The sequence below is a fragment of the Thamnophis elegans genome, chromosome 2 (genome assembly GCF_009769535.1).
Source record: "Thamnophis elegans isolate rThaEle1 chromosome 2, rThaEle1.pri, whole genome shotgun sequence".
NCBI classification, from domain to species: domain Eukaryota; kingdom Metazoa; phylum Chordata; class Lepidosauria; order Squamata; family Colubridae; genus Thamnophis; species Thamnophis elegans.
The window spans coordinates 148,190,850-148,217,537 of NC_045542.1; the positions used below are offsets into that span (position 1 = coordinate 148,190,850).

Below are 26,688 nucleotides of genomic sequence, written 5' to 3' on the forward strand. Positions count from 1 at the left end.
AGGACCAGTTAATGTCCTTCGCTTGTGTCTGCAGAAGCGAGGGTATTATAATCTGGTTAGGCTGGATTGTCAAGATTTTATACACGAAGATGGTAGTGTGAATATGCCTTCATTTTTTAAAATTTTATCAGTATCAAGACCAGGGATAGTCATACAGTAATTACTAGTAACTAATGCTGACTGTGCAATCAGCAATTCCACAAAGATATTTGTATTTTAATTTTTTTCTTCCCTCAAAATATGGTAATTACTTACTAGCACTCTACGCAACAATCTAATTGGCCAATTTCTTTTATACTCAGCCTCCCAAAGCTTTTTTTGAGAATATATTGTGGTTTCTCTTTTGGAAAGCACCTGCTGTGGTAATGCGGCCAGCCACATTCTCGCCATATATCAGGAGCCAAAATGGTGAGGTGACTTCCTCCCTATCATTCCCTTTAGCCCTCTGGAATGCTGTCGGCATCTTGGCTTACGTTTAGTCTTATCGCAGGCAGCTACACTACCAACATCTTAGTTGGATTCGTTGCCAGCAATCATTTCCATTCTGTAAGAACACCTGGGGCATCCTTCTAAATAGTGGCTGAAGCTTTGAAGGATGCCATTTTTTTTAAATTTTTATTTTAATTAAACCTAGAACCCGTAAGGCACTCCAAGCCTACTTTGGAGTTGTGTTCCTCATTGTTCTTTTTAAGGTTTAGGTCCATCTGTCCCAGGAGTTCTAGGTCAGTGATGGCTAACCTTTTTGTTGTTAGGTGCTAAAAATGCGAGTGCGCACATGCATGCAATAACACACACATGCTGGCAACCATAATGCAAAGCGTGCACACACACCCCCGCCACCCTCTGCCACCCCCGCCACACTGCTCATCTCCAAGCTGAGCTTGGTATTTCCTCTAGGGGGCCAGTGGAAGCCGTTTTCACCCTCCCCAGGCTCCAGAGGCTTTTGGAGCCTGGGGAGGGCAAAAATGGCCTCCCTCGGCCCTATGAAAGGCTGAAAATCAACTGGCTGGCACGCGCATGCGTGCTGGAGCTGACGGCTTGCGTGCTGGCAGATATGGATCCGTGTGCCACATGTGGCACACGTCCCATAGGTTTGCCATCACAGTTCTAGGTGGTATGCATATTTGACCTTTATTTCCCTCCTCCCCCCCACAGCTCTGTGAGTCGGGCTATGCTTCTCCACTCCACCTCTCTGTTCTAGTGATGAGAGAGAGGGACTGATTCCCCCCCAACATCCAAGGGAGTTTTCTGTAGGTGTTAAGGGTTCTAGATGCTGGGTCCCTCCGCTGCTTATCTGGAGCACTAGCCAGAATCTTAGCTGGTATCAGATACAGCTCTTTTTCCTGCACCCAAGTTTTGACTTTATTTGTCCTCAAGGTTCCAGTCCTACCTAAATCACAGAAGCTTATTGGGCAATTTGGGGCTACTCTCTTTTTCTCAGCCCAGCCTACTTTGCTGCAAGGGAAAATTAGGTCTGGACCACACTTAGATAAATTGCACATAAAGCTCTTAAACTATGCTCTCTGCAGTTGCCTAATTTGAACAGTGTAATTTGTGTTTCTAAATATCCCATGCTGTCCTGAACATAAATGACTGATGAGAAAGTATTATATCGCTAAAAATTTTTAAAACAGTTTTCTGGCTGGGTTCAACTTTATCTGATGTCCTTTAGATTTAGGAGTCCATAAAATTTGGCAAGAGTGGAAAGGGGAATTACTTCTGAGTGAAGATGCAAAGGACAAGGCCATTAATCTACTAATTGAATATTGAATAATTGTACAGAAAAAAAATCCTAGCAATAACTTTAAAAAGCTTTTATTTTCCTTCCTTCTTGATCAGATTTTTAAAAAAGTTTGCTAAAGCAAACTGTAGTTGTAAGCTTAACTTCCGGCAATTTTGATATATAGGGAAAAAATGCTAGAAGCAGAACCAAAAACATGATATATTGAATATTAGATTTTCAGGTTCAAAATGGCTTAGAAGCACATTTTTTAATTCCCTTCCATCGATCAGTTTTCAACTTTAAGGTGCATGGGCTTGAACTCCCAGAAATCTGAGAGTTATCTAGGTTGAGAAAAACTGATCTAGATGCTTTGGAGTTTACGTGGTCAGGTGGGCATGTTAAAAATAAAACTGCAATCCTTCACTAATACTTTGATTGATGAACTCTTGCTCCATGAGGCCCCAATTTCTGTCAGCAGTGCCAAAAGGAATTCCTGGGTGCTGAGTTTCCTCAGTGAAGATATGGGCTAAAAGGGACAAACAAGTTAATTGGTTTCAAGGTGGGGCCCAATAGTTTTATAAGTGATACTTACTAGAAAATATTTATGGAGAATGTTACTTGAGATTTGAGAACCCAGGAGACACAATCAGAACCCCTTTGAAGCCTGACAACGCAAAATTTAAACATTCTTATGTTTCTCAAGGGGGTCATGTTTGTGAGCCAAAGCATGGCTTCCTTCAGTGAAGTTGTGCATAAATAAAACATTACTCATCATGCCCTTGAAGACTAAATCAGCAACTTGGCTTCAGTTTTACACTACATCCCACTCAGTACCTTTTGCTTTCAGAATTAACCTCCATAATTGCCACAGTAAACAGCACAAAGCTTTCTTTTTCTCTCAAAGCCATCTGTGGAATTCCCTAAATACGATTTAAAAGGAAATATGAAATAAACTAAGCATTGTTATTGTAACTTAGAGATTAATGGAAAGATAGAATTTCACCACCACCCTAATTTTTATTCGTTGAGATTCAGCCAAATAGTTTGCAAGTTATTTCCCATTGTGATAATTTCAAGTAAAACTGGAGGGGGTGTGTGTTCCAGGCCTATTTAAATAATTTATGATTAAGAAAATATTATACTGCTTTGCCTGCTTTGTTCTTCTCTAACCAGCTTTCAAAACCAAAGGCTTTTGAGATAGGTTTAACTACACATCCTATCATCCCCACTCAGCATGAATGTAGATAGATATTTATTTCCCTGGTTCTGTTGTTATTTTAGGCCATTATTGTCACTACAGCAAGATTTTTAACTAATTTGGAAAAGATTGTTAGATAACACATTTGTAATCACAGCATACACATGCCAAAGAAAGAACAGGTAGTCCTCATTTACCAACTGCCTAGTAACCAATCCACAAACTGATGACTTTCCTAGGTATGTGAAGCAAAGGAAAGCTGAAGTTAGATCATAAGCTGTGGTTTCACTTAATGACAGCTTTGCTTAATGATTGAGTTGCCCGTGCCAATTGTGGTTGCGGAACAAGGAGGACCTGTAATACGTTCCTCTGTCTACATAGGCAGTTGAAATATTTGTTTGTACATACCCTGCTAATTACACCCCGTGATTTCTGCTCTACGTTGGTTTGTGTCCTACTTTATAATTTTGAGCAGACACGCAAAATAAAACCTGCCCTATTTTTTCTGCGGAGGCTTCTGTGCCTTTTACAATATTGTAGGCAGAAATTGAATGGGTAAAATCTTGAGTTTGCCATGGAATGCTCTGCCTGTTGAGTCACTCAACACTCCCACTTCTTTAATTACATTGTTTCAGTGAATTTTCCCTTTTTATGGTGAGAAGTGCTCCAAGCAGATTTTAATATTCACACAATGAACAGATTTTGAGCAGGTATAACTTGCCTAGCCAGGTGACGTGGACATAGAAAAGGCTGTTCTTCTTTCCAGCAAATATGGTGGCAGCAGCACTATGACTATGTGGCTAGCAATATCATTTAGTGGACGAAGAATCTTCTTTCCTATAATGCAATTTTCTAAACTTGGCCAATTGAAGATGTGGACTTCAATGCCCAGAATTCCCTGGCCAGTATGGTTGGCTGGAGAATTCTGGAAGTTGAAATTCATGTATCTCCAAGTCTCCAAGGTTGGGAAACACTTATAAAGCAGGTAAGGATCATTTCAAAGGATTGATAAAGCTTGCTTTAAACTAAGACTTAGAACTGGCCAAGTTCCATCCTTGCCTGTCGGGGGCTTCCTCTTAAGAATTGTGAAGATCTTGAGCCTTTCTCTCCCCAGCGTGTATTTCCTATTTGTTAAATGAGAACAGCAACTATCTATTTGATAGAAAAAATATATTAGGTTAGTTCAGTGTTTTTCAACCTCAGCAAGTTTTAGAGGGTGGAATTCTGGGAGTTGAAGTCCGTACTTTTTAAAGTTGCTGAAGTTGAGAAATGCTGGTTGGAGACACAAAGTAGATTATTCTTTGCTGCCCTAAGCAACCAGTTAGAGTAGCTGACAGGTGTGTGGGCTGCTGCCTAGAGCATTAACAAGAACTGCACCGGAGAGGTAGTAAGAGGGAAAAATACCTGCTTAACTGGAGAAGCAACGTACCTTGGCATACGTCTCCTGGGACTTTCCTTTTATTTACTTGAAGATCAGCAGAATTAATCCTGCTTCATATGTAGAGTCTGGGCGGGGGGAAGAGTCCTATCTTTGAGCCTGAATACAGGTAGTCAACTGGCTGCTTAGTGATAGTTTGAAGTTATGACGGGTCTCCCCTGGGATACTTACAAGTGTTGAAGTTTTGACAGTTCCCCCTATCCCCTTGTGGTCACACGACTGCATTTCAGATGCTCGTCAACCAACCTGCATTTATGACTGTTTGCCGCATCCCATGGTCACATGACCAGGTTTTACTACATTTTTACCGAAAACCATCTTTTACTTCCAGCTTTTGGCAAAACCAATCCATAACAAACAATTGGTTTGCTTAATGACTGCAGCATTTACATGACTGACCCAATTCTATGCCAACAAGATCATAGTATTGGGTTGGTCATGTGGGTGACCTGCTTGATTTACCATCATGATTTACGACCATCATGCACAGGCTCCATTACAGTCCTAAGTTGAGGACTACCTGTATGGATGTGAAAGTATTCTGAAAGCAATTGAATGATTTGAATTTGCGGATTCATCCTTGCTCACCAAATGAGTAGAAGAAACACAGCATCATATGAAGTGCTGGCTGCTTTCATGTTTTCTATTTCAACACGCTGTAGAAAAATGTGTGGAAAGAAAAGAAAATGACAACTGTAGACAAATAGTAAGACAAATAGCTATACAAAGAAAAGGGATTTTCATTTAAGAGTCTGTATTATGAGCATTGATATGTCAAACAATGAAATTAGGATGTGTTGCAATTTTTTAAAAAAGAAATTCCCTAGACAATTTATATTAAGAGTTACTCAAATTAAGAAAAGATCGTTACGAAGGTCCCATTGGACAGCAGATTACACAATTGAAGATATTCCCTGTTCAGCTACTGTCAGATTGGAATACTTTTCTACAAATATGAACAGGGTTTTTAAATGACTCATAATAGGCAAGTGCTACTTAATTGTTGGTTGCATAGTTTATAGCTCTATATTTCTCCTTTGTGATTCCTCCTAGGTGTGATATCCATAAGCGTTCAAGTGCCTGAGAGAAAACGGTTACTGTAGCCCCAACTGTGGCCAATGCATCAGGAGCAGAGGTTCCCGAAAAGGAAGGTGCTTTGGAGAAATACAACCTCAAACCCAATGAGTTGGAAGTCGATTCCAACGAGGCTGAACCTGATGATTCCTGGGATAATATTGGCGCTATTATACCCTACCTAGAAGATCTGGACTCCCCACAAGTTAACGGAACAGAGGGAGTCAATAAGGAGCAAGGAACTACTTTGTGGGGATCTCTAAACACCTCAGAACCTGAAGAAGAAAATCTGAAGATGATTGAAGATGAGGAGGAAGATACTTTGGCTCTATTAAGTCTCCTTGTTAAAGAGCTATTGAAGGAGATGATGGAGCTGGTGAATCAGAGACCATTGATGAAGATGACTTTTTTTTTCTGACTTGCCCAACATTTTTGAGCCTTTAATAAAGGCTTTCTCCAGCTCTCCAAAATCTGAGCCTCCTCCACCGGAAGATTTTTTCTCTTGGTTTCCTTCACTAAAGGAGCTTCTAGATCCCCCAAAGGAAGAACCTGCTTCAGTCACCAGTTCACCAAGGGACAGCATCACCCAGCCAGCAAGAAGGTCTGATCCCCCTACTTCATTAGAGCCATCCCTTCAGATGGCCCCTGCTATCTCTTCTCCTCAGGCAAATGAAGTTGAAAACCTCCCCTTCCCCTCTTCACTGGAGGAATCATTCACTTCTATTGTTCCAACTCCCTACCCACCTCAATCGAGTGAGCGTTCTCTTCGGATGCCTCAGATTCTGAAGAGACATTGATTGATCAAAATAAATTGGATCAGGAATATGTAGCCTTACTTTTCCTTGCTTTTCCCGGAAATTGAGAAAATAAAGACATCGGTTAAGGAAGATTTTCAGGTGGGGAAGAAACACCATCCCTAATTTTTGGTTTTTTTAAAAAAAGGGATCTGAATAAAGCACAATATATGCTTTGATAACTTTTTTTTAAGGGAAGGGGATATGATCTTGTATACATAGCAATCCTTTTGAATTTTCTTTCTACAAAATTTGGAAATGCCCCTTTGATGAGTAGTGTTGTAACAATAAAGTAACTCTATATTTCAGACACGGGAAATTATAACTTTTTTTGGGTAGATCATTTTCCTTATTTTTCTTTCCTAACATGTTGGGGAGGCAAATTATGGATTTGCAGAATCTGCTCTGTGTTTCATCAGATCCACGAATTGAGTTTGGTGCAAAAATAAATATTTAAATTTTACAAATTCTGAGGTATCAAAACTGAATTTAACCCCTACTCCTGTCAGTCGACAACTCCTTTGTGTACGTTCACACACACAAAAGATCCATTCTAGAGCACCCCAAACTGCCTCCATTTCAGCCATATATTTTATGGGTTTTTTGGTCACTGTTGGACAATTAAGATGAGAATGTTTGAAGTCTAAGTTCTCTGTACTTTCTCAAACAAATACATTACACCACAACTCCCAAGGCAGCACAGATAGATTAACAAACTAAAATGGGAGTTGTAATTCAATATCTAATGAACAACACATTTGAGGATGATAGTTTAAAGGATAAGATTAGTGGGAAGAAGAATATGACAGGACATGAAGTTGGCTTAAAGCCCACCAGGGACAATTGGATGAAATTGATTTATGAGGGAGATTGAAAAGCAAAAATGTATGCTGCATCACCATTCTCACCTCCTTCCTCCAATAATTGTCAGGCCAAACAACCAGACCTACAGGCGTTGAGTTCAAATTCGTTAGTTTATTATTTTCTGCCTATAATGCAGAATCTTCCCAAATAAGCAACTCCTGCCAGGGAAGACCAGATAAGGCACAAATACATTTGGGGTTATGTGTCAGACTCTTGTATTCACATAGTGAGTCTAGTTTAATTCCCTGCTTAGTCCCTCTCCCAACTGGGACAGTTGGTTTCCAGCAGCAATTTCTGAGTTGATTACAGAGTGCCACACTTCAAGCTTATGAGATTTATTTCTTTCCCAGTATTTCCTGAACCTTCCAGTTGAACTCTGTTGTCTATATAGGGAAATTACTGCTAACATTCATCCCATGCCATTGTTATAAGAGCTAAGAGCTGTGGGTGGCTCAGTGATTAGAATGCAGTATTGCAGGCTAATTCTGCTGACTGCGAGCAGTTCGATTCACACTCTCTCAAGGTTGACTCAGTCTTCAATCCTTCCCAGATTGGTAAAATGAGGACCCAGATGGTTGGGGCAAATATGCTGATTCTGTAAACCGCTTAGGAGGGCTGTGAAGCACTGTGAAGCGGTATATAAGTCCAGGTCCTATTGCTAAGAAGCCTGAGTATCGGACTTAGGGACTGATCTATTGTAAATCACTAAGCTACCTTTGTCTCACTAATGGCAATGGGGAATATTCTAGTCAGTGCCAGAATGATTTTCAGCTACTGGGTGGGGAACAACTTAGGTACATTGATGTTTGTGTCTATGTACTAATGTCCCTTTGGTGCCCAGTGCCTACTCCACTACAATAAGCTCCCCTGTGCACCTTAAAGTTAGCCTGCCTTTCACAGCCTTAATTTATTATGATGCAGTAAAGTGTTGGCAGTTTAATGGCTACTTGGCTTCCAACACATTTTATTTATCATGTTATTGCTAATTTATCTCCTGCCCTTTTGTTGCTAAAGAAACTCTGGGTTATTTTATATAATGTTTACATTAAGGTTCTGCCTGACTGCTCTGGCTTCTGCCTCAACAGTTTCAGCCCTTATACCTCCCCTCGCTTATTTTCTTCTTCCTGGTTGAGTGTTAACTCAATTATAGGTTGTTGTTTTTTTGTTTTTTTTAAGGCAGGCTGGACGTCCCACTAGTAATTTACATAGCAGCAAAGTTATTCTTCCAAGGCTGCTTTTATCTTCTCCATTTCTCTAACCAACTGGGCGGAAGACAGGTGGAGTCCTGTCAGTTTTCAGTATCCAACAATTGAAAACAGAGCATTCCAAAACACACTGTGAAAACTAGAAATGAGATAATTGGATAAACAGTTGTTTCAGGGGAAAAAAAAGATTGAAAAACAGGAAAACACTTTCAAGAGCAAATAAAGGCCAGGATGTGAAATGTGCCATCTTAGGGGGAAAAAATCATCTAGGTGTTTGGCAATTGCAAAGGTAGGTCATGTTTGAAAATGAAGGAAAATGAGTTCTTATGGAAAGGGGTGGGGAAGGGAAGGGAACCAACAGCCCAGCCAGTTTGTGTGAGAGATGGCCTGGCTTGAAAAGTGAAGCAAAAATATATCTGTATATACGGCTTGATCTCAACTCTAAAGCAAAACACGGAGTCACATAGGAGGTGGCTCATTTTACATACATCCTAATGTTAGCTATTAGAATAGATTTTCTAAACCTCGTTTGGTGGCTGGGGAATTGCGGGAGTTGAAGTCCACACATTTTAAAGTTGCCAAGGTTGAGAAACACTGTGCTAAGGTAATTTTAGACAGGATTTTCTACTGTCCACAGAAGAAATTCCAAGAAGAAGAAATTCACTAGAGGCCGATAGGTCAATGCAGGTCTCAACATCCACTGTTGGGTCAAAGAAAGAGAAGATATGAATGCAGCAGGGCTTAGAAAGAGGGAGTGAATGGATATGGTAAAAGAAACTGGTAAGAGCACTCCAAGAGTTGTAAAAAAGAAAGTTGTAAGTGTGCATGTTTAATAGGATACAAAGGTGTATAAGAAACCACCAGATTCTTCGTCTGATACACATTCCTATTGAGAAATTTGTCTGTCTCTGACTGCAATAAACAAATCTTGGAAACTGATCACCACTCCACCTTATTCCTCAGAGAAATCAAACGCATCATATTACTGAAGATGAAAAACAAAATACCTGCAACAATATGCCTATCATTGCCTTTTAGTTCTTGAGATTTGGACAATTTGGGTCTACAGGGCACCACTTTCATTGACCTGTTTTTAGCGTAACATCCCACTTTTCTTCCAGGTGGTCAAGGAAATACTGAGAGATCCAGTTTGCTCTAGTGATCTGGCTAGAAAGCAGGGACCATGAATTCAAGTTCCACCTTAGCCATGAAAGCCAGCTGGGTGACTTTGGGCCAATCATTCACTCTCTCAATCCAATTGCCTCATAGGGTGGTTTTTATGGGGAAAATAGCAGGACGACGATGTGTTGGATATGTTCACAACCTTGAGTTATTTGTAAAAATAATAAAGGTGAGATATTTGTCTGTTTGTCTGTCTATAATCAATCAACAAAAAGATACACAGAACATTCCCACATTTTCTTATTGTGATGCATTTCATTCTGGTTCTATTCACACAATGTATTAAACAGAGAAAAAGAAACTTACTATTAATTTAGAGGCTGGTAGTTTTAATCCAAAACAGATCCAGGCTATTTGGGGCTATATTAATTAACTAATCGGGCCCAGTTTGATGTGTTGGTTAAGGCACCAAGCTAAAATAGAAGAATAGCAAGTTCTAATCCTGCCTGCTGTATAAAGCCAGCTGGGTGGTTGGGTGCAGAGGTAGTATTCAGCCAGTTTGGACCGTTCACTCGAACCGGTAATGGAAATCTGCTCTGGCTCTATGCTATCCTATTTAGGCACATTTTCAAGCCAAAGTGCATGCGTGGAAGGCCGAGTGCATGCATGGACGGAGCGTGCGAGTGAAACAAGAGACCGCTCATGTGCACTCACATTTGCAAACCAGTAGGGAAAGTAAGTGAATATCACCCCTGATTGGGTGAGTCCTCTCTCACTTCTAAGAAGGAGGAGCCAAAGGCAAATACTTAAAAAAATCTTGCTCGAGAAAACTGCAGGGACCAACCCAGGAAATCACCAGGGGTCAACATTGGCTTGAAGTCTTCTCTTTGTCAACTCTCATTATAATCAAATGCTGCCTTCAGAATAATAGAGTTGGAAAGGGCCTTGGAGGTCTTCTAGTCCAACCTCAAGAAGAGACCCTATACTGTTTCAGACAAGACACACCTTGGCATAGAGACAAACTCCTAACTCCCCATTTAGAGAGTTGAACTTACCTGCCCCACTGTTTTCTTTCCCAGTACAAATGGAGAGAGAAATGAAATTTCCCTGCAAACACCCAAAACTATTGTGGATGTTATTGTTTACAGGGTCTAAGTGGAATCCTCATAGTGCTACCAGCAGTACAGATTTTGTTCTTAATTTCTCTCTTTCCAAGAGTCAGCAAAGCAATGCATCTGGGAAGCAGCTTAAGGTTGTGTGTTATTATCATTAGTACTATTACTAATTTTATCCATCTCAAGTTTGACTGGCATAGTGTGATGGTGAACTTTGAAATCCAGAGTGAAATATTTCCTCTGCTGTTGTGGCTGATTTAATCCTTTAAAAAAAAAACTTTTTCCAGAGTTCATCCATGAGTGAGTAAGATGAGCGGTCTCTGTAAATAAATAATACATGCATACATATAAATAAATAAGTGGTGGAAATACAGTAACTTCTCCAGGAGATGGCAATAGAAACACGTGATGAATAACTAGTAGAGTATTTCTGTCTAACTGCCACTGATTTTATTCATTCTTCTGGCAGGAGAATTACAATTGTTTCTTATGCATGATTGTTACACAATGTATGTCAAAGAATGGGCAACCTGTGGGCTGCAAGTGACTTCAAACATCTTTTTGTTGCTGTTCACCACAATTGTTTTGACTGCAAAAATCTAATGGTAAACTGATGAACAGGAAGAACAAAATTTCTTGCTGGTTTTCAGCAGGAAACAAACAGAAAACAAAGCAGAAAATAAAACAGAAAGAGCCCTATCCCTTCAAAACAGGAAATAAAAGGTTCCCCCAAACCCATTCCATACTTCAGAAGTAATTGTAGAAGTCGTGTTTTGTGTTTCTGTATGTAGAATCAAAAGACAGACTTACACACTACATGGCCAATACTCTCTCTATCTCTCTCTCTTCAATTTCTATAGCCACCCATCTCAGCTTATAATTCTAAAAAAAATATGTTTTTATATACATAGACAAAATTCATGTAAAAATGATGATGATTTAATTGCATAGTTATAGCCACCGTCATGAGTTTTTTCATTCTCCTGCAGCCCCTTCTGCAGAAAATTCTCCTCTCTGATGGAAGTATCAGTGAGGTAAACCATTTTTTCCAACTAGGTGCCTTAACTCTTAAATCAATCTGGCTCTTGAGACTAACTACAGTCCTAACAAACCATTCCTAATCACTCTCTTAATATCTAAAGAATTATTAAGGCAATAGGAGATCTCCCACATCTTGAATCACATCCTGTCCCTTCCCATCAGGCAACTTTCCCAGATATTCCTGAATCATCCAATTCAGGTGCAACAGGTACCAGAGGCCTTGTTGCCAGGTCCTTCAGCTGCAGCTTTTATGGAACTGGAACCAGCTGGTTAACTAGTTAGACACTGGAAGCGTGTTACTTATGGTATGCTATGAATGAAGCAAAGGCATTTGATGACTCTTAGGAGGATTCAGATCTGGAGAATGTAGCAAAGCAGAAAGTGACCTGACACACTTCTCCAGCAGTGTAGTCTTTCAGTGCCAACAAAAGCCAACACTCAACATGGATGGTTTGTCAGTGAGGGGAAAACCCAAACCACCAACCTGCATTGTTTCCTTAAAAAATTTAAGACTACAACGCCCAGAATTTCCTAGCTGTCAGTCATGCTGGCTAAGAATTCTGGGAGTTGATGTCCACACATCTTCAACTGCTCAAGGTTGAGAAACCCTATTCTATTCTTCTGTGTTTAGGTAGTCCTCGTCTTATGGCCACAACTGAGCTCAAAATGAGAAGTTTGTTAAGTGAGTCCCATGTTATGACTTTTCTTGCCACACTTGTTAAGTGAATCACTGCAGTTGTTAAGTTAGTAACCAATAGTTAAAGTGAATCTGGTTTCCCCATTGACTTTACTTGTCAGAAGGTCACAAAACGGGATCACATGACCCTGGGACACTGCAACCATCATAATATGACCTAGTTGCCAAGCATCTGAATGTATATGCCATGACCAAGGGGATGCTGCAACAGTAATAAGTGTGAAAAATTGTTTGCTCCAATTTGAGTCCGAGCCTGGTGCCGAAGCCAATGATGGACGCCAGACATGAGTTGCAGGTTTTCTGATTGCTTTTATTGGAGTACTCCAAGGAAAAGGTTCCTGGCCAAAATGCCAAGAACCAAGAACAAAGGATTAAGAAAGCTTTATACATTTTCACTAAAGGACAAGGGAGATAATAAGAAATATCCTCTATACAGTGTTTTTCAACCTTTTTTGTGCAAAGGCACACTTTTTTCATGAAAAAATCACGAGGCACACCACCATTAGAAAATGTTAAAAAAATTTAACTCTGTGCCTATATTGACTATATATAAAGTGTTTTTCCCACGGCACACCTTACACTATGTCACGGCACACTAGTGTGCTACGGCACACTGGTTGAAAAACACTGCTCTAATAAACATTTTAATAATAACTCTACAATTTGTTCTATTGGTTTATAGCCATCCCTATTCCTAAGCCTTGCCTAAGGAATGCCCCAGGAGTTATCTAATACCATTTCATTTGCTGCAGGCCATCTCTATTCCTAACTTTTAGCTGAGGACTGCAAGTTACTTGTATCAGCTTTCTAACTACCCATAATTGCTAGAAGCTTTACACATGCATATTTCCTGTTGATAAGCATTCTTTGTTCTTGCCAGACAATTACAGTCTTCCTGATTTACTTTCAAGTGTGTGCCATGACCTTGCTTTATTTTAGCAGCCAACCCATACGACACTTTTTTCAATGCCATTGTATTTTGAAGGGTTTACTAAACGAAATGTTGCAAGTCAAGGACTATCTATATTGTATATGGCATAATGAAGTTAAAATCTTCTACAAGCAGTATAGACGATGGCACATACAGTACTTGTATGTGTATTTGTATATGGCAGGTACTTTTGACGACAAATTCTGTAATCCCTCTTTATTGTCTACTCAGTGCAGCTGATATAAGATGAAGTTGCATACTTCTACTTTTATCTTTGATATTGATGAAAGAAATGTCCTTCTGGGTTCGGCTCCAAGTGGGGAAAAAGACACTGGAGACATGGAGACTGCTTGGAAAGATGGTTTATTGGTGGACAGAACCACGTGGCTTGAGCCCTGAACACAAAAAGGCGATCACATGCTTCAATGTTGGTGGAGAAAAGAGAAGGGCGGACTGAGATGCTGAATCCTTGGTTTTATGCCTGCTCTGGTCTTTGATCTTGAGCTTTTATTCTGATTGGTTGTCAGACTCCCATGGGGCCATGCAGGGCAATTCCCTAGGCTGTGTTTTGAATCCAGGTTTGGTTGAGTTCTCAGATGCCATGTGGTGAGTTGGGTAAAGGGCCAATATTATCATATTATTTAGAAATAAGGTGGCAATTCTACTGTATCATAGCAATAGCAGTTATATACCGCTCCACAGTGCTTTACAGCCCTCTGTAAGCAGTTTTTAGACTCAGCTTACTGCCGCCAACAATCTGGGTCCTCATTTTACTGACCTTGGAAGGATGGAAGGCTGAGTCAACCTTGAGCCAGTCAGGATTGAACTACTGGAGTTGGCAAAATTAGCCTGCAATACTGCATTCTAACCACTGCACCACCACGGCTTTTCTCATGTCATCCTTTTCAGTGGAGAATTTGGGACAGAGTTTTATTACGAGTCCTTTCTTACCACTGGAATTCCCATATAAGTGTGTCTGTATCTGGGTGTATCCTATAACTTATGGGATCATTGTGAAATGATGATATAAATGATTCTTAATATCAGTGTCTGATATGTGAATTGTACATGAAATGTTTATGAGATATGCTTTTTTCTTGATTGTGCAATTGTAGAATTGATTTTTCATTTTGGAGAGAGAACTGGCAAACTTCCAGAATTTCTGGGACTTAGGTGGCATGTACATTTAATAGATGATGATGATGATGATATAGATAGGCAAAAACAGACCATTGTACAATGAAGGTTTTTTTTCCATTGAACTGATCTACAATCTGCTATACAAGTAGCCCTCAATATACAACGATTTGTTTGGCGACGATTTGAATTTACAACAGCACTGAAAAAAGTGATATGACCATTTTTCACACTTAAGACAAATTGCATCATCTCTATGGTCACATGATCAAAATTTGGATGCTTGGCAACTGGTTCATATTTATTACCGATGTATGTGATCTAGTGGTGAAATTCACTTTTTTTACTACCAGTTCTATGAGTGTGGCTTGGTGGGCATGGTATGGCTTTGTGGCATGGAAGAGGAAAGATACTGCAAAATCTCCATTCCCACCCCACTCCAGGGGAAGGATACTGCAAAATCTCCATTCCCACCCCACTCTGGGGCCAGCCAGAGGTAGCATTTGCCAGTTCTCCAAACTACTCAAAATTTCTGCTACCGGTTCTCCAGAACCTGCTGGATTTCACCCTGACGTGATCCCCTTTTGCAACCCTTTTGACAAGCAAAATCAATGGGGAAGCCACATTCTCTTAACAACTGTATTACTAATGTAATAACTATAGTAATTCACTTAACAAGTATGGCAAGAAAAGTCATAAAATGGAGCAAAACTCAGTTAACAACTGTCTCCTTTAGCAACATAAATTTTGAGCTCAGTTGAAATCTTAAGTCAACTCTACTGATGCAATGTGGGTTGGTAGATATTCTTTTTTTAAAACTTGGACTAGGACTAAGAGGGAGGGATTAGGCCAAAGTCATTCAACCAGCTCCTATGCAAAGAGAAGACTGGAATCTGGATTTCCTCACTCCTAGTTCAATATCTTAATTACTCCACCCTATTTTTCCATCTCCATCTCTCTCTCTCAATCTCTTTCTGTGTGTAATATAGTTATTCCAAAATGAATACAGTTAGTACATATCTATCCATCCTTAGATAGTCAGGCAAGAATCTTGCATGTCAGAGTGAAACGGATGTTTCCATGAAATCCTTAAGGAGTGGTCCTCTAAGTCATTAAGGCATGTTTCACTCCCTTCCTCCACAGAAAGTGTGTTGGGTGACTTCTGCTAAAAGAAGCTGATGACAAATGAAGTGAGATGGAGTGAAATGGAAAGCAGAAATGATCCATTATGGTGCATCAGTTTTTCATCCTCCTGTATCAGCAATTGCCATGCTATCGTGATGCTTCTTGAGTCCTACAATGTAGGAATTATTTTGAATACTGCTCCAATTATTTTAGAAGAAGAATATTCCTAATTTCTGACAAGTAAAATGATATTTGGATCTTGGGATGAGTCACATAATTTATATTAGGGTAAATCTTGTTTCCTGTAATTCCTGTTGTGGACAGATAAGTCTTTGACACTTATATAACAAGGAAATATTTCATAATGCATGGTCTACAAAATGTTTAATTCCCATACTGGAATATTAGCTTTATGAGAGGCTCTAAAGAAGAAGATTCATTCCAAATATCTAATAACTTGTTAGAAAACTAGATAATCAGTAAGAATGTCTGTTTTAATTGACTTAAGAAAAAAACCAAGGTTTAATTACCCTGAAGCAAATCTAGTAGACAGAGAATGCCAAATCTTCAGATTAACTGCCATGCATAAATATAAGGATTATATTTATGTGTTTCATATTTTTAAGGATTATTTTTACTTTTGTAACTGGAATTGTGTTTCTATTGCTCTGGTTTTTGAGTTTACCTCCAGAAACTGACTCTGTGCTCAAAATGTGAGAACAAATGAAAAGAAGAGTTGACAATTATGGGTTGTTCATTTTTCATTTTTAGTCTGTATAGTACAGTTAAAATGCACGTCAAATGTTTGCTCATCTTCACCTTTGTTTTCTTAAAAATAGGGAGGACAGATTTCAGCTTTCTGTTTGTGTTTGACAAGAATTTAAGAAGCACCAGGAGAGCCCAGAATAGCTTAAACCTCCCTCTAGAATAGGAGTGTCACACTCACGTTATCACGGCAGCGTCACATGACATATTTGGACTTCCCCCCCGCCCTTCGCTTAAACCAGGCATGGGCGTGGCCAACACATGACACATCTGGCCCACGGGCCAGGAGTTTGATAGCCCTGTTCTAGATGCAATTTAAAAATTAAGGGAAAGGATCTTCTGAACTTAGGTAGTCCAAAATTTCTGTTGTTAAGTGAGACATGTGTTAAATGAGTTTTGTCCCATTTTACGACCTTTCTTGCCACAGTTAATAAGTTAGTAAACCAGTTGTTAAGTAAATCTGGCTTCCCCATTGACTTTGCTTGTCAGAAGGTCACAAAAGGGGATCGCATGACCTAAGGGCACAGCAACGGTCATAAATATGAACCAATTCCCAAGCATCCAATTTTTGATCACATGATCATAGGGATGCTGCAAAGGTTGTAACTTTGAAAAACAATCATAAATCACATTTTACAGTGCCGTTGTAACTTTGAATGGTTACTAAAAAAAACCTGCTGTAAATCCTGTGTATGATTGATAGCTGAACCTACTCAGAAATCCTTTGACACAAAAATAGCAATAGCAATAGCAGTTAGACTTATATACCGCTTCATAGGGCTTTCAGCCCTCTCTAAGCGGTTTACAGAGTCAGCATATCGCCCCCAACAACAATCCGGGTCCTCAATTTACCCACCTCGGAAGGATGGAAGGCTGAGTCAACCCTGAGCCGGTGAGATTTGAACCGCCGAATTGCAGAACTGCAGTCAGCTGAAGTAGCCTGCAGTACTGCACTCTACCCACTGCACCACCTTGGCTCTAAAAGCCACTTCTAATTTCCCTGGAAATATTCTCCTTCAAAAACACCATCTAGGAGATAAGTTTGGTCTAATGGTTAAGGCACGAGTCTAGAAACTAGGAGACGGTGAGTTCTAGTCCTGAATTAGGCACAAAGCCAATGGCGTGACCTTCGGCCAGTCACTTTCAGCCCAACTCACCTCACAGGGTTTTTGTCCGTGGGGAAAATAGGAGAAGGAAATATTAAGTAATGCAACCCCAAACTTCCTAATGCATTGCAGTACCATGTGTCTGTCTCCTTTTAGCTTTAATGGTAAAGACTCTTTCAAGATGAACTCTGCTGATGACTACACAGACACCACTCAGTTTTCTTTGGCAAACATTCAGATATGCCTTGTTATTATTGCCTGCTTTCAGCCTTAATAGCTCATGACTATTCAAAAAGTGTCAGGCTTGTTGCTTCTTCAAACATGTCAGCCAAGTGTGTGACATTCAATTATGTCTGTTCATGGTGAATTCTCCAAGTTAATTGCGGTGTTTTATAAGGAGGGAATTTCATTTTGTCATCAGGTGTGAAGCAATTGACTGATGAAAGTGCCATTATACTGGTGGTTATACTGTTGAACCAGTACAGGGACACCTATGCTTCAGTGTCCCCCTCAGCAGTGGTGGGTTCCGGGCGGTATGTCCCGGTACGGGTGTATCGGTGGCTGCTGGGAGCAGCAGCCACCATACCAGAACAGTGTTTTGGAGGACTCACCCGCCCCACTGCGTTCCTTACCTATATTTAAGCCAATGGGGCCATTTGCGCACTTGGCACAGCATATGGCATCTGCGCAACCTCGGCTGAGCAGCTGGAGCATCTCAGGGAGGTGGGTGTGCATGCATGTGCAGCGCACGTTCCTGAGGTGAATGCCCAGCCCCGTCACAGCATACCAGTTGCGAAGGGATCTGGAATCCACCACTGCCCCTCAGCCATGGATATTCATTTGGGTGACTTCTTACAGAGGTATCATTGTGGGATAAAATAAAGGGATACCCTTATCCAAGCTACTTTTTTGCTCTTAGGAAAAAGGCAGAATATACATCTAAATGACAATAACAGCAACTAATTAGTTTCATTGATGGACTCGGTGAAATTTAACTAGATTTCTTTTTAAGAGAACAAATGGGTGGACACAGAAGCTCTGTGTGAATGTAAACATTCCTGAGAGTGGGAATCTCACCGGAACAATGATTAGTGAAGCAAGTTTATAACAGAAATGATATTTTCTTTCTTTCTTTCTTTCTTTCTTTCTTTCTTTCTTTCTTTCTTTCTTTCTTTCTTTCTTTCTTTCATTCATTCATTCATTCATTCATTCATTCATTCATTCATTCATTCATTCATTCATTCATTCTAGAACCAGTTTGGTATAATGGTTAAGGCACCAGCCTAGAAAGCAGGGAACCATGAATTCAAGTACTGCCTTAGTCATAAAAGCCAGCTGGGTGACCTTGGGCCATTCATTCTTCTCTCAGCCCAACTCACCTCCCAGAGTTGGTTTTCTGGGGAAAATAGGAGGGGAAAGGTGTGTTGGATATGTTCAACGTCTTGAATTATTTGTAAAGATATTAAAGACGGGACATAAATAAGTATATAAATATAAAATGTTAAGAAATACAGTAGAACCTCTGGTCACAACCATAATCCATTCCATAACTTTGGTCGCAACCCGATTTGGTCGTGACCTGAAATTTGGTGCTTACAAAAAAAATGGCGCATTCTACACCTAATAACGGCAGCAAGACTGTTGGTGGCGCAATACTGGAAGAAGGAAGACTTGCCTAAAACTCAAGAGTGGACATTGAAAGTTACAAACTTAGCCAAGATGGCTAAAATATCGGCATATCTTAAAGATCACTCAAATGAGAGATATAAACAAGACTGGAAAAAATGGATTGACTATATACAAAATAAATACGGGACCAAGAAATTCCAGTTAGCCTATGCTTAAGATCAGAAATGATTTAAATTGTTTAAAGTTAGTTCAGCAAGAAGAAGCTAAGGTCAATGTAGAATATCATTAATTTCTTTATTTCTTTTTTTAATAGATTTTAGACTGTGTTTGTTAAAAATCCATACCGTGTACGGGTTCTGGGAAGTCGGGGGGGAAGAAGGAGGGGGGTTGGGGGGGGAGGGTGAAGGGAGGGATTATAAAGCGTGCTTGTCACGCTGAAATTGGTACGTCTGGTCACCTTAGTCATCCTGTCATCCTTCTTCCCTATATCCCTATTCTCCCCCTCCCCGCATATTATGGCAGGTTGCTCACGGTTTGCACCAGAAGGGGTTCGTGAAATTTACCTTACTTTTTAGAACCCCTTCATCTGGTGGGACAGTACCGGAACGCTCCCTCCCGCCTGGCCCCCCCTTGCTTGCTCCACCCACCCACTCGCTGATCGCTCACTTGCCCCACCCATCCACACTTCGTTTGCCCACCCAGCCGAGGCTCTGAGGCTGCAGGCGGCTGGGGAGGTGGGGGGAATGCTGCCTGTCTGCCTGCCCCCTCCAGAAGAAACCGGGTGGGCCCTGGGACGGTCATCAACCCACGCGCCACTGCCACTGTGTGCCCACTCTGGGGGCGCAGCACCTGCCCGGACATGGCTGCAGTGGGCAACAGGACACAAAGGAGAGGCTGTCCAGTAGAGTGTTCTGAGGTCAGTGAGTTGGCGAGGAGGCTGCATGGGACAGGAGGCGGCAGGGAGGTGGGACATCAAGGCCACCTTGGGTGCCTGCATTGGGACACGGCAGCTGCTGGGCGGCTGCTCTTTTGTGCCCCATTGCCAGCAGCAGTTGGCTTTCTCCTGCCAATACTTCCTCTCTGGGAGTCCGGGTGGGCCCTGGGTTGGTCAGCAGCCCACACGCCACTACCATATGATGCTCTGGGGTGCAGCCAGGAAGGATCACTAAGAGAATGCCAACTGCAGCTGGGAGTGTCCCCAGGCCAGTGGGGTGGTGGGGAGATTGCGTGGGGCTGGACTGGAGGCAGCAGGAAGACAGGGGTCGAGGCTACGCCCCCGTACTGGGGAAAACAAAAATATCCCATTGTCCTGGAACTGCGCCGCAAGGTAAGGGAAGCAGGTCTTGGGAGAGACCTTCCCTCCCCCTCCAGAAAGCCCATGCCAAAAGAGAGGAGATGGGCTGATTTGAATGCGGGAGAGCAGGCAGTTTAGTGGCCTGCCTTCTTTGCTAGTTCGGGCAGGTGGAGAAAGGAGGAATGTGGTTAATTTGGCTGGGAGAACCGGTCCCTGAATGCAGGGTGTGCTCTGCTGCTGCTGCTACAGCTGTTGCTGTCAGGCGCATCCATGCAGAACTCCCCAGTGGGGCACAGTTCTGGGATGGCGGAGAGCTAAAGCAAGCTCTACCACCCCCGCCACTGTCTATGTGCCCAGACCAGGTGTGTGTGTGTGTGTATGTGTGTGAGAGAGAGGGGGGGAGGGAGGAAGGGAGAGGGAGAGGGAGGGAAAAGGAAGGATAGACTCTTTGGGGAAATTTCCATAAGAGAAGAGAGAGATCAGCTGGCAGAGGTTGGCTGCATTGTAATCTGAGGGGACATCCAGCTTTACCTTTCCTTTTCATCCAAAGCTGGTGAAATAGTAGTTATTCTGAACTGGTGATGGAAAAGGATGAAGTGAGGGGTCAGTCACTTAAATGCATGCAATATAAAAAGCATTATTGTGAGTGCCTTATTTGTCTGGATAAAAAGAACAGCTTGGGAGGAACAAATATTTTATCAACTCAGGTACCCCATCAGGTTTAATACTGTTTGGATAGAGATAGCTAGCTAGGTAGATAGAGATATATAATGATAGATAGATAGATAGATAGATAGATAGATAGATAGATAGATAGATAGATAGATAGATAGTAGGTAGGTAGGTAGGTAGGTAGGTAGGTAGGTAGGTAGGTAGGTAGGAAGTTCCATTTCTGAATCCATTTTCCAGCATGGGAAATATTCTTCAAAATTTTGTAATAAATCCAGATGAACCCCAAAATACCTTTGATATTTACAGGGTGGACATCATTCACAATCTTTAATATGTCAACATTATAGAAAAATTAGCTATTATAGTCCATCATCTTATATCCAGAAAGGATCATGAGACCAATAATGCTTTTATATTGCATGGATACAAGAGATTGGCCCCTCACTTCATCCTTTTCCATCACCAGTTCAGAATAACTATTTCACCAGCTTTGGATGAAAAGGGAAAGAAAGAATGAGGAAGAAAGGAAAATAAGAAAGGAAAGAAAGAGAACTCATGACCACAATTGAGCCCCAAAATTTGGTTGGTAAGCAAGAGCGTTTAGTGAGTTTCACCACATTCTACAAGTTGGCCACACTCAGCCAGTCACATGACCACCAAGCCATGCCCAACCAGTCACATGACTGCCAAGCCACACCCACCTGGTCACATGACTGCCAAACCACTCCCACCCAGTCACATGGCCACCAAACCACTCCCACCCAGTCACATGGCCACCAAGCCACTCCCACAAAACAGGCCACACCTACAGAATAGGTTCTAAAAATTTTAAAACCCACCACTGCAGCAAAGTGAAGTAGGCTGAAGCCATTATTTATTTGTTTGTTTGTTTATCAAACATGTACAAGATAACAAGTATAGGTATGAACATAAACATGAAGTAAATATAGATAAGCTCTTTACAGAGCTTTTGTGAATGGAGTGAGGCCCACAGTAGATAGTTTGAGATTTAAGCTATGAGGGTTTGAGGCTGTAACAACGGAGTCGGGTAGAGCATTCCAGGCATTGACCACACTGTTGCTGAAGTCGTATTTTCCACAATTGACTTTGGAGAGGTTTACCTTGAGTTTGTATCGATTGTTTGCCCAGGTATTATTGTGGTTGAAGCTGAAGAAGTCATTGACAGGCAAGATGTTGTAGCAGACAATTTTGTGTATTATGCTTGATTGGACTGCAGGCGGCGCAGTTCCAGATTGTTCAAGCCCAAGATTTCAAGCCTGGAAGCATAAGGGATTCTATTGTGAGTAGAGGACATTATGATGGCAGACCTGACAGATTCACTCATATTTATACATTTGAAAATGGAGGGGGATTTATATGCATGCATACACATTGGTAATTACTAACCTAACTGATCTCAAGTGACTTCCTGTCCTTCTGTCATCTAGAGAGGACAATGGTCTTAGTTAGAAGAAATATTTGCATCTTGAGATTCAGGGGTGCCTATGGGAATGTTCTGATAGCATTTATCCCTGGGCTACAAGGACACATTCCTAATGTCTCCATTTGTCTATTAAATAGTCCCATTCATCTGAAAACTGATTTCCCCCCACAGGTTGAAATTCATTTGCATGCTTTCTCTTTCTCAGCACTGCTCATCTTCTCTGTAAGTTACTCTTCGTGGCTCATTTCTTCCTTCCCCTTTGCCCAAGATCTGTATTTGTTTATGCTGAGATCTAGAGGTTTCTCCAGGTTCCTCTTCCAAAAAGGCCATTGGCATCATCTTGGAGAGTTTCCACTCCACACAGCGAAGCTGAGCCACAAAAGTGTTATTTAAAAATGGTTTGGAATGCCGATGTGAAATTACTATTTACAAAGAAGTCTAGCCCACTTCTGAAATCATCCAACTTGATCCCAAATGAAGGCTGTTACTACAATCAAGCACTGGATTCCTACCTCCTGTCTTCTTCCTAGTCAGATGAAACAGAACCACCTTTGGACTTCTCTGCAAAACAAATAAAAATGAAATAGCAAGATAAAGTGTACATCTTATCACTAGAGAATCTGAATCTAGAAGTTGGGTTCTGAGGATTCCATGATTTATGGCATAATATACGTTTATTAAATAAATATATATATATATATATATATATATATATATATATATATATATATATATATATATATATATATATATATATATCAAAACATTATTGTTTTGGTCAGCCAGATGTTTAGGATTTGACATTTTTTCTCCACCTACTCTGTCCTTCCCAAAAAGCTGGGATGGGCAGATTTTTTTTGATGATATTAACGTTACCATTGCAAGATGTAAGCTATTCCAAATAAAGCTGCTTTTTGCAATTGACTGAGAGGGATTTTGTCAATGACGATGGTCATCAAGTGGTGAGTCAGATGTTTTGGGATTCGTTATTGTTGTTGTTATCATCTTTATGTGAGCAACTAAGGCTTACTTAGCGGACATTACTAGAGACCTAACTCTTGGGATGTCGTGAAATATGCTTGCTCTACAAAATTTATCACTAGCATTACGAAATTGCCCAGTGTAAAATCAAATGAGTATGTTTCATCAAAGAGTGGCAATAAAATCAATTTGTAGAGATTGCTCTATGAGTGAGATGGGTGATCTCTATATCTGATATATAAATGATTTTTAAAAATATCTTTTCCATCAACCCCCACTCCCTCCCAAAGGCAGAATTAATAGCTGAACTTACGTGTCTCTTCAGCCTTTGAAAAAAGGCTCTTTAAAAAGTCACAGTGCTCTACCATCCTTTTCTGGAATGGCTCAGTACTAAGAAGGAAGAAATTCTGTTCTGTGGGATTATAGAGTGGCCACTTATCCTTGCTGGCCGCTATCCCATTGGGATTCCTAAGGAGGAAGAAAAGGACATTGATAGAAACGAATCAAAGGGAGAACCAACCTAGAAATAAGGAGAAATTTCCTGACAGTCAGAACAGTTGATCAGTGGAACAGAAGTTGCCTTCAGAAGCTATGCGTGCTTCATCGCTGGAGGTTTTGAAGAAGAGATTGGACAGCCACTTGTCCAGAATGGAATAGGGCTAGTTCTAGTTGCCTGCTTGGCAACTGCTTGAGCAGGAGGTTGAGCTAGAAGACCTCCAAGGTCCCTTCCAACTCTGTTATTCTGATGTAGCTCTTTTCCAAAGAGACTGGTTTTGACTTGAGAAACCACAACCAAGGAGAACTCCCAAAGGGGACTTTGAGGGAGGGATGGAGTTTGGCTTTGTGAAATCTCTTGTGTCTCCTCCTTGCTGATCCAAACCCAGGTCAGCTCCTCGTAGACTCTTGGATCTGCCAGTCCCAATCCTGACACCCTGGGCACCCTCCATCTTGTGAGTTTCCCCTTCACTACTTACTTGCAAGCCTTTGCTCATTCTCTTAATGGTAGAGTAATGCTCTGTTTCTAATCTCCCCTTTGCCTTCTTTATTCCACTTGGAGATATAATGTACATTAGAATAGGTGTGATACCACTGAACTCATAAAAGAACAATTATCTATAAGTGACATTATTAAGAATCCTTAGAAATTCAGGGCTGTTTCCAGTACAGGTAGTCCTTGACTTACAACTATTCATTTAACATCCATTCAAGGTTACAATGGCACTGAAAAAGGTGACTTACAACTTGTCCTTGCACTTATGATTCACTTAACAACTGTCTTGCTTAGCAACAGAAATTCTAATCCCAACTGTGGTTGTAAATCATGAACTACTTGTATTAACACAACCTGTAAACATATGGAAAGGGAAAGCATGCATTACTTTATGGCTTCATTACTTTAGATATAAAGTGCATTTGTTGAATGGAAAGGCTTCCTTTGGATTTAAAATACACATTTATAGAGATAAAGTGAACAACTTACCCAGTTCTGGCAAACTCTGCCCAGTAATGCATCATCTTATGGCTCAATCTGGCTTCAGCCTCTGTGTAGGTTTGATTGAAAGGCGGCACTGATTCAAGGGTTCCAAAAACATAAGGAACTTCAGCACCGTGAGTTGCCCCAGTCCATTCAGGCCAAATTGACCATGAAGGGCGATGTGTGAATAAATAGGCATATACAGGACTCCCAGTTTTCCTGATATTTCCTGCAGCTTCCCTCGATGGGCATGCATAGATCCAATCTGTATAGAAATAGGACAGAGCGGAGCGGAACTGTGCTGGGCCATGTTGTCCTTCACTATACCTCAGTGCAATAGCCTGAACAACATCTTCAGTTGCATTTGGCACTAACAGCTGTATCCCTTTCAGAAGCTGCTCCTGATTTATGAGATTGTGGGTGATGTTAGGGAAAATATAGGGGACAAATGTGGCTGCTTCATCAGAGGTTTCACCTATGAGGACTGGTTTGATCTGAATTTGCCCCTCCTCCATGAGCGTTTCTGGTTCACCAAGCAAAAACTCCCCATCTGTGGTTGGCCTGAAGGGAAAATCCAGAAGGAAGCCTTTGGTAGACATAGCTATTTCATGCCGAATAAGTTCAGAAACATTTTTTGTTTGCAGACAATGCCCTATGCTGGTATTATTGTCCTCAGAGCAACCTAGCAGATGAACAAATTCCAGAGATAATTGTTTGACTACCTCAGGAGACCTCCAAGCCCAGAAGGCATTGGCTGTTCCACTCTGGATCACCGCTTGGGCAAAAAAGTCCTGGCTTTTTGGTGCTAGAAGATGGAGATTCATACAAGATCCTCCAGCACTGTGGCCCAAAAGGGTCACACGAGAAGGATCTCCCCCAAAGGCAGCTGCATTCTCTTTTACCCACTTCAGGGCCAGCTGTTGGTCCCATAAGCCTAGGTTCCCTGGAGCAGCTGGTGGCAAGTACAGAAAGCCCAGAGCTCCCAAGCGATAATTGATGGTGACCACAATGACATTCTCAGTGGCAGCCAAATGTGTCCCATTGAACACATCCACAGAAGATGTGCCGAATGCATAACTCCCTCCGTGTATCCAGACCAAAACAGGGACTGGTGAAGAAGGTTGTGGGTGTGGCACCCAGATGTTGAGAGAAAGGCAATCTTCTGACAGTGGTGTTTTAGGAGACCATATATCTGCTTCAGGAGCATCCCGGAAAATAAATTGAGGACAGGAATTGCCAAAACTGGTGGCTTCCAATGTTTGCTTCCATGGCTGATGTGGAAGAGGTTTCTGGAGACGCAACTTCCCCAGGGGAGGCTCAGCATAAGGAATGCCTAGATAGGCTGTTACAGATCCAGGGCCAACCAGGAACTGCTTGCCCTTAATAGGGCCACTGCTGGTTATGACCACTGTGTCTCCCTTAGATGCACAACTGGAGGCTAATGGAAAGGGAAGGAGGAGGAGGCAGCAGAAGAGAGTTGGGCACAGCAGACAAGGCATTGCAACAGTAGGACAAGTCGGTGGACCTGCAAAAAGTTACAATCAATATGAGATTATTCCAATACTGTATAAGTGCATCTTATGCCAACTCATGATTACTTTATTCGATGGTTGGGCTCCTTTTTTGCTGAGGACACCAATGGTGAGCAGGGAATGACTTAGTCAACTCTGCCCTTCTCCATGATGTATCTCCAACGTTCTAGAAGAACCGCTTAGAACTCCTGTTTACTGATCCCCTTGCTCAGCGGATGGACAGCTTTATACAGTAGATCTTCTCCAGGGTTCCCAATACAGTGTTGTTATATATTATCTGTGTTCTACCTTTCTAACTTATTCAAGAATCCTATTCTGGAACTTGGT

At 41.3% G+C, this 26,688-nt stretch overlaps 1 protein-coding gene across 1 annotated transcript; it reads right to left on the reverse strand.

Moving 5' to 3' along the window:
• Positions 1-22,167: 22,167 nt before the first annotated feature.
• On the reverse strand, positions 22,168-26,346 carry LOC116502709 (cholinesterase-like). Its single transcript, XM_032208606.1, has 4 exons — positions 24,836-26,346; positions 23,669-23,823; positions 22,887-22,935; positions 22,168-22,207 (listed from the first exon to the last, which is right to left on the reverse strand). Exons 1-3 carry the CDS (start codon positions 26,326-26,328, stop codon positions 22,901-22,903), a joined length of 1,683 nt encoding a protein of 560 aa, XP_032064497.1. The 5' UTR covers positions 26,329-26,346; the 3' UTR covers positions 22,168-22,207; positions 22,887-22,900.
• Positions 26,347-26,688: the final 342 nt, after the last annotated feature.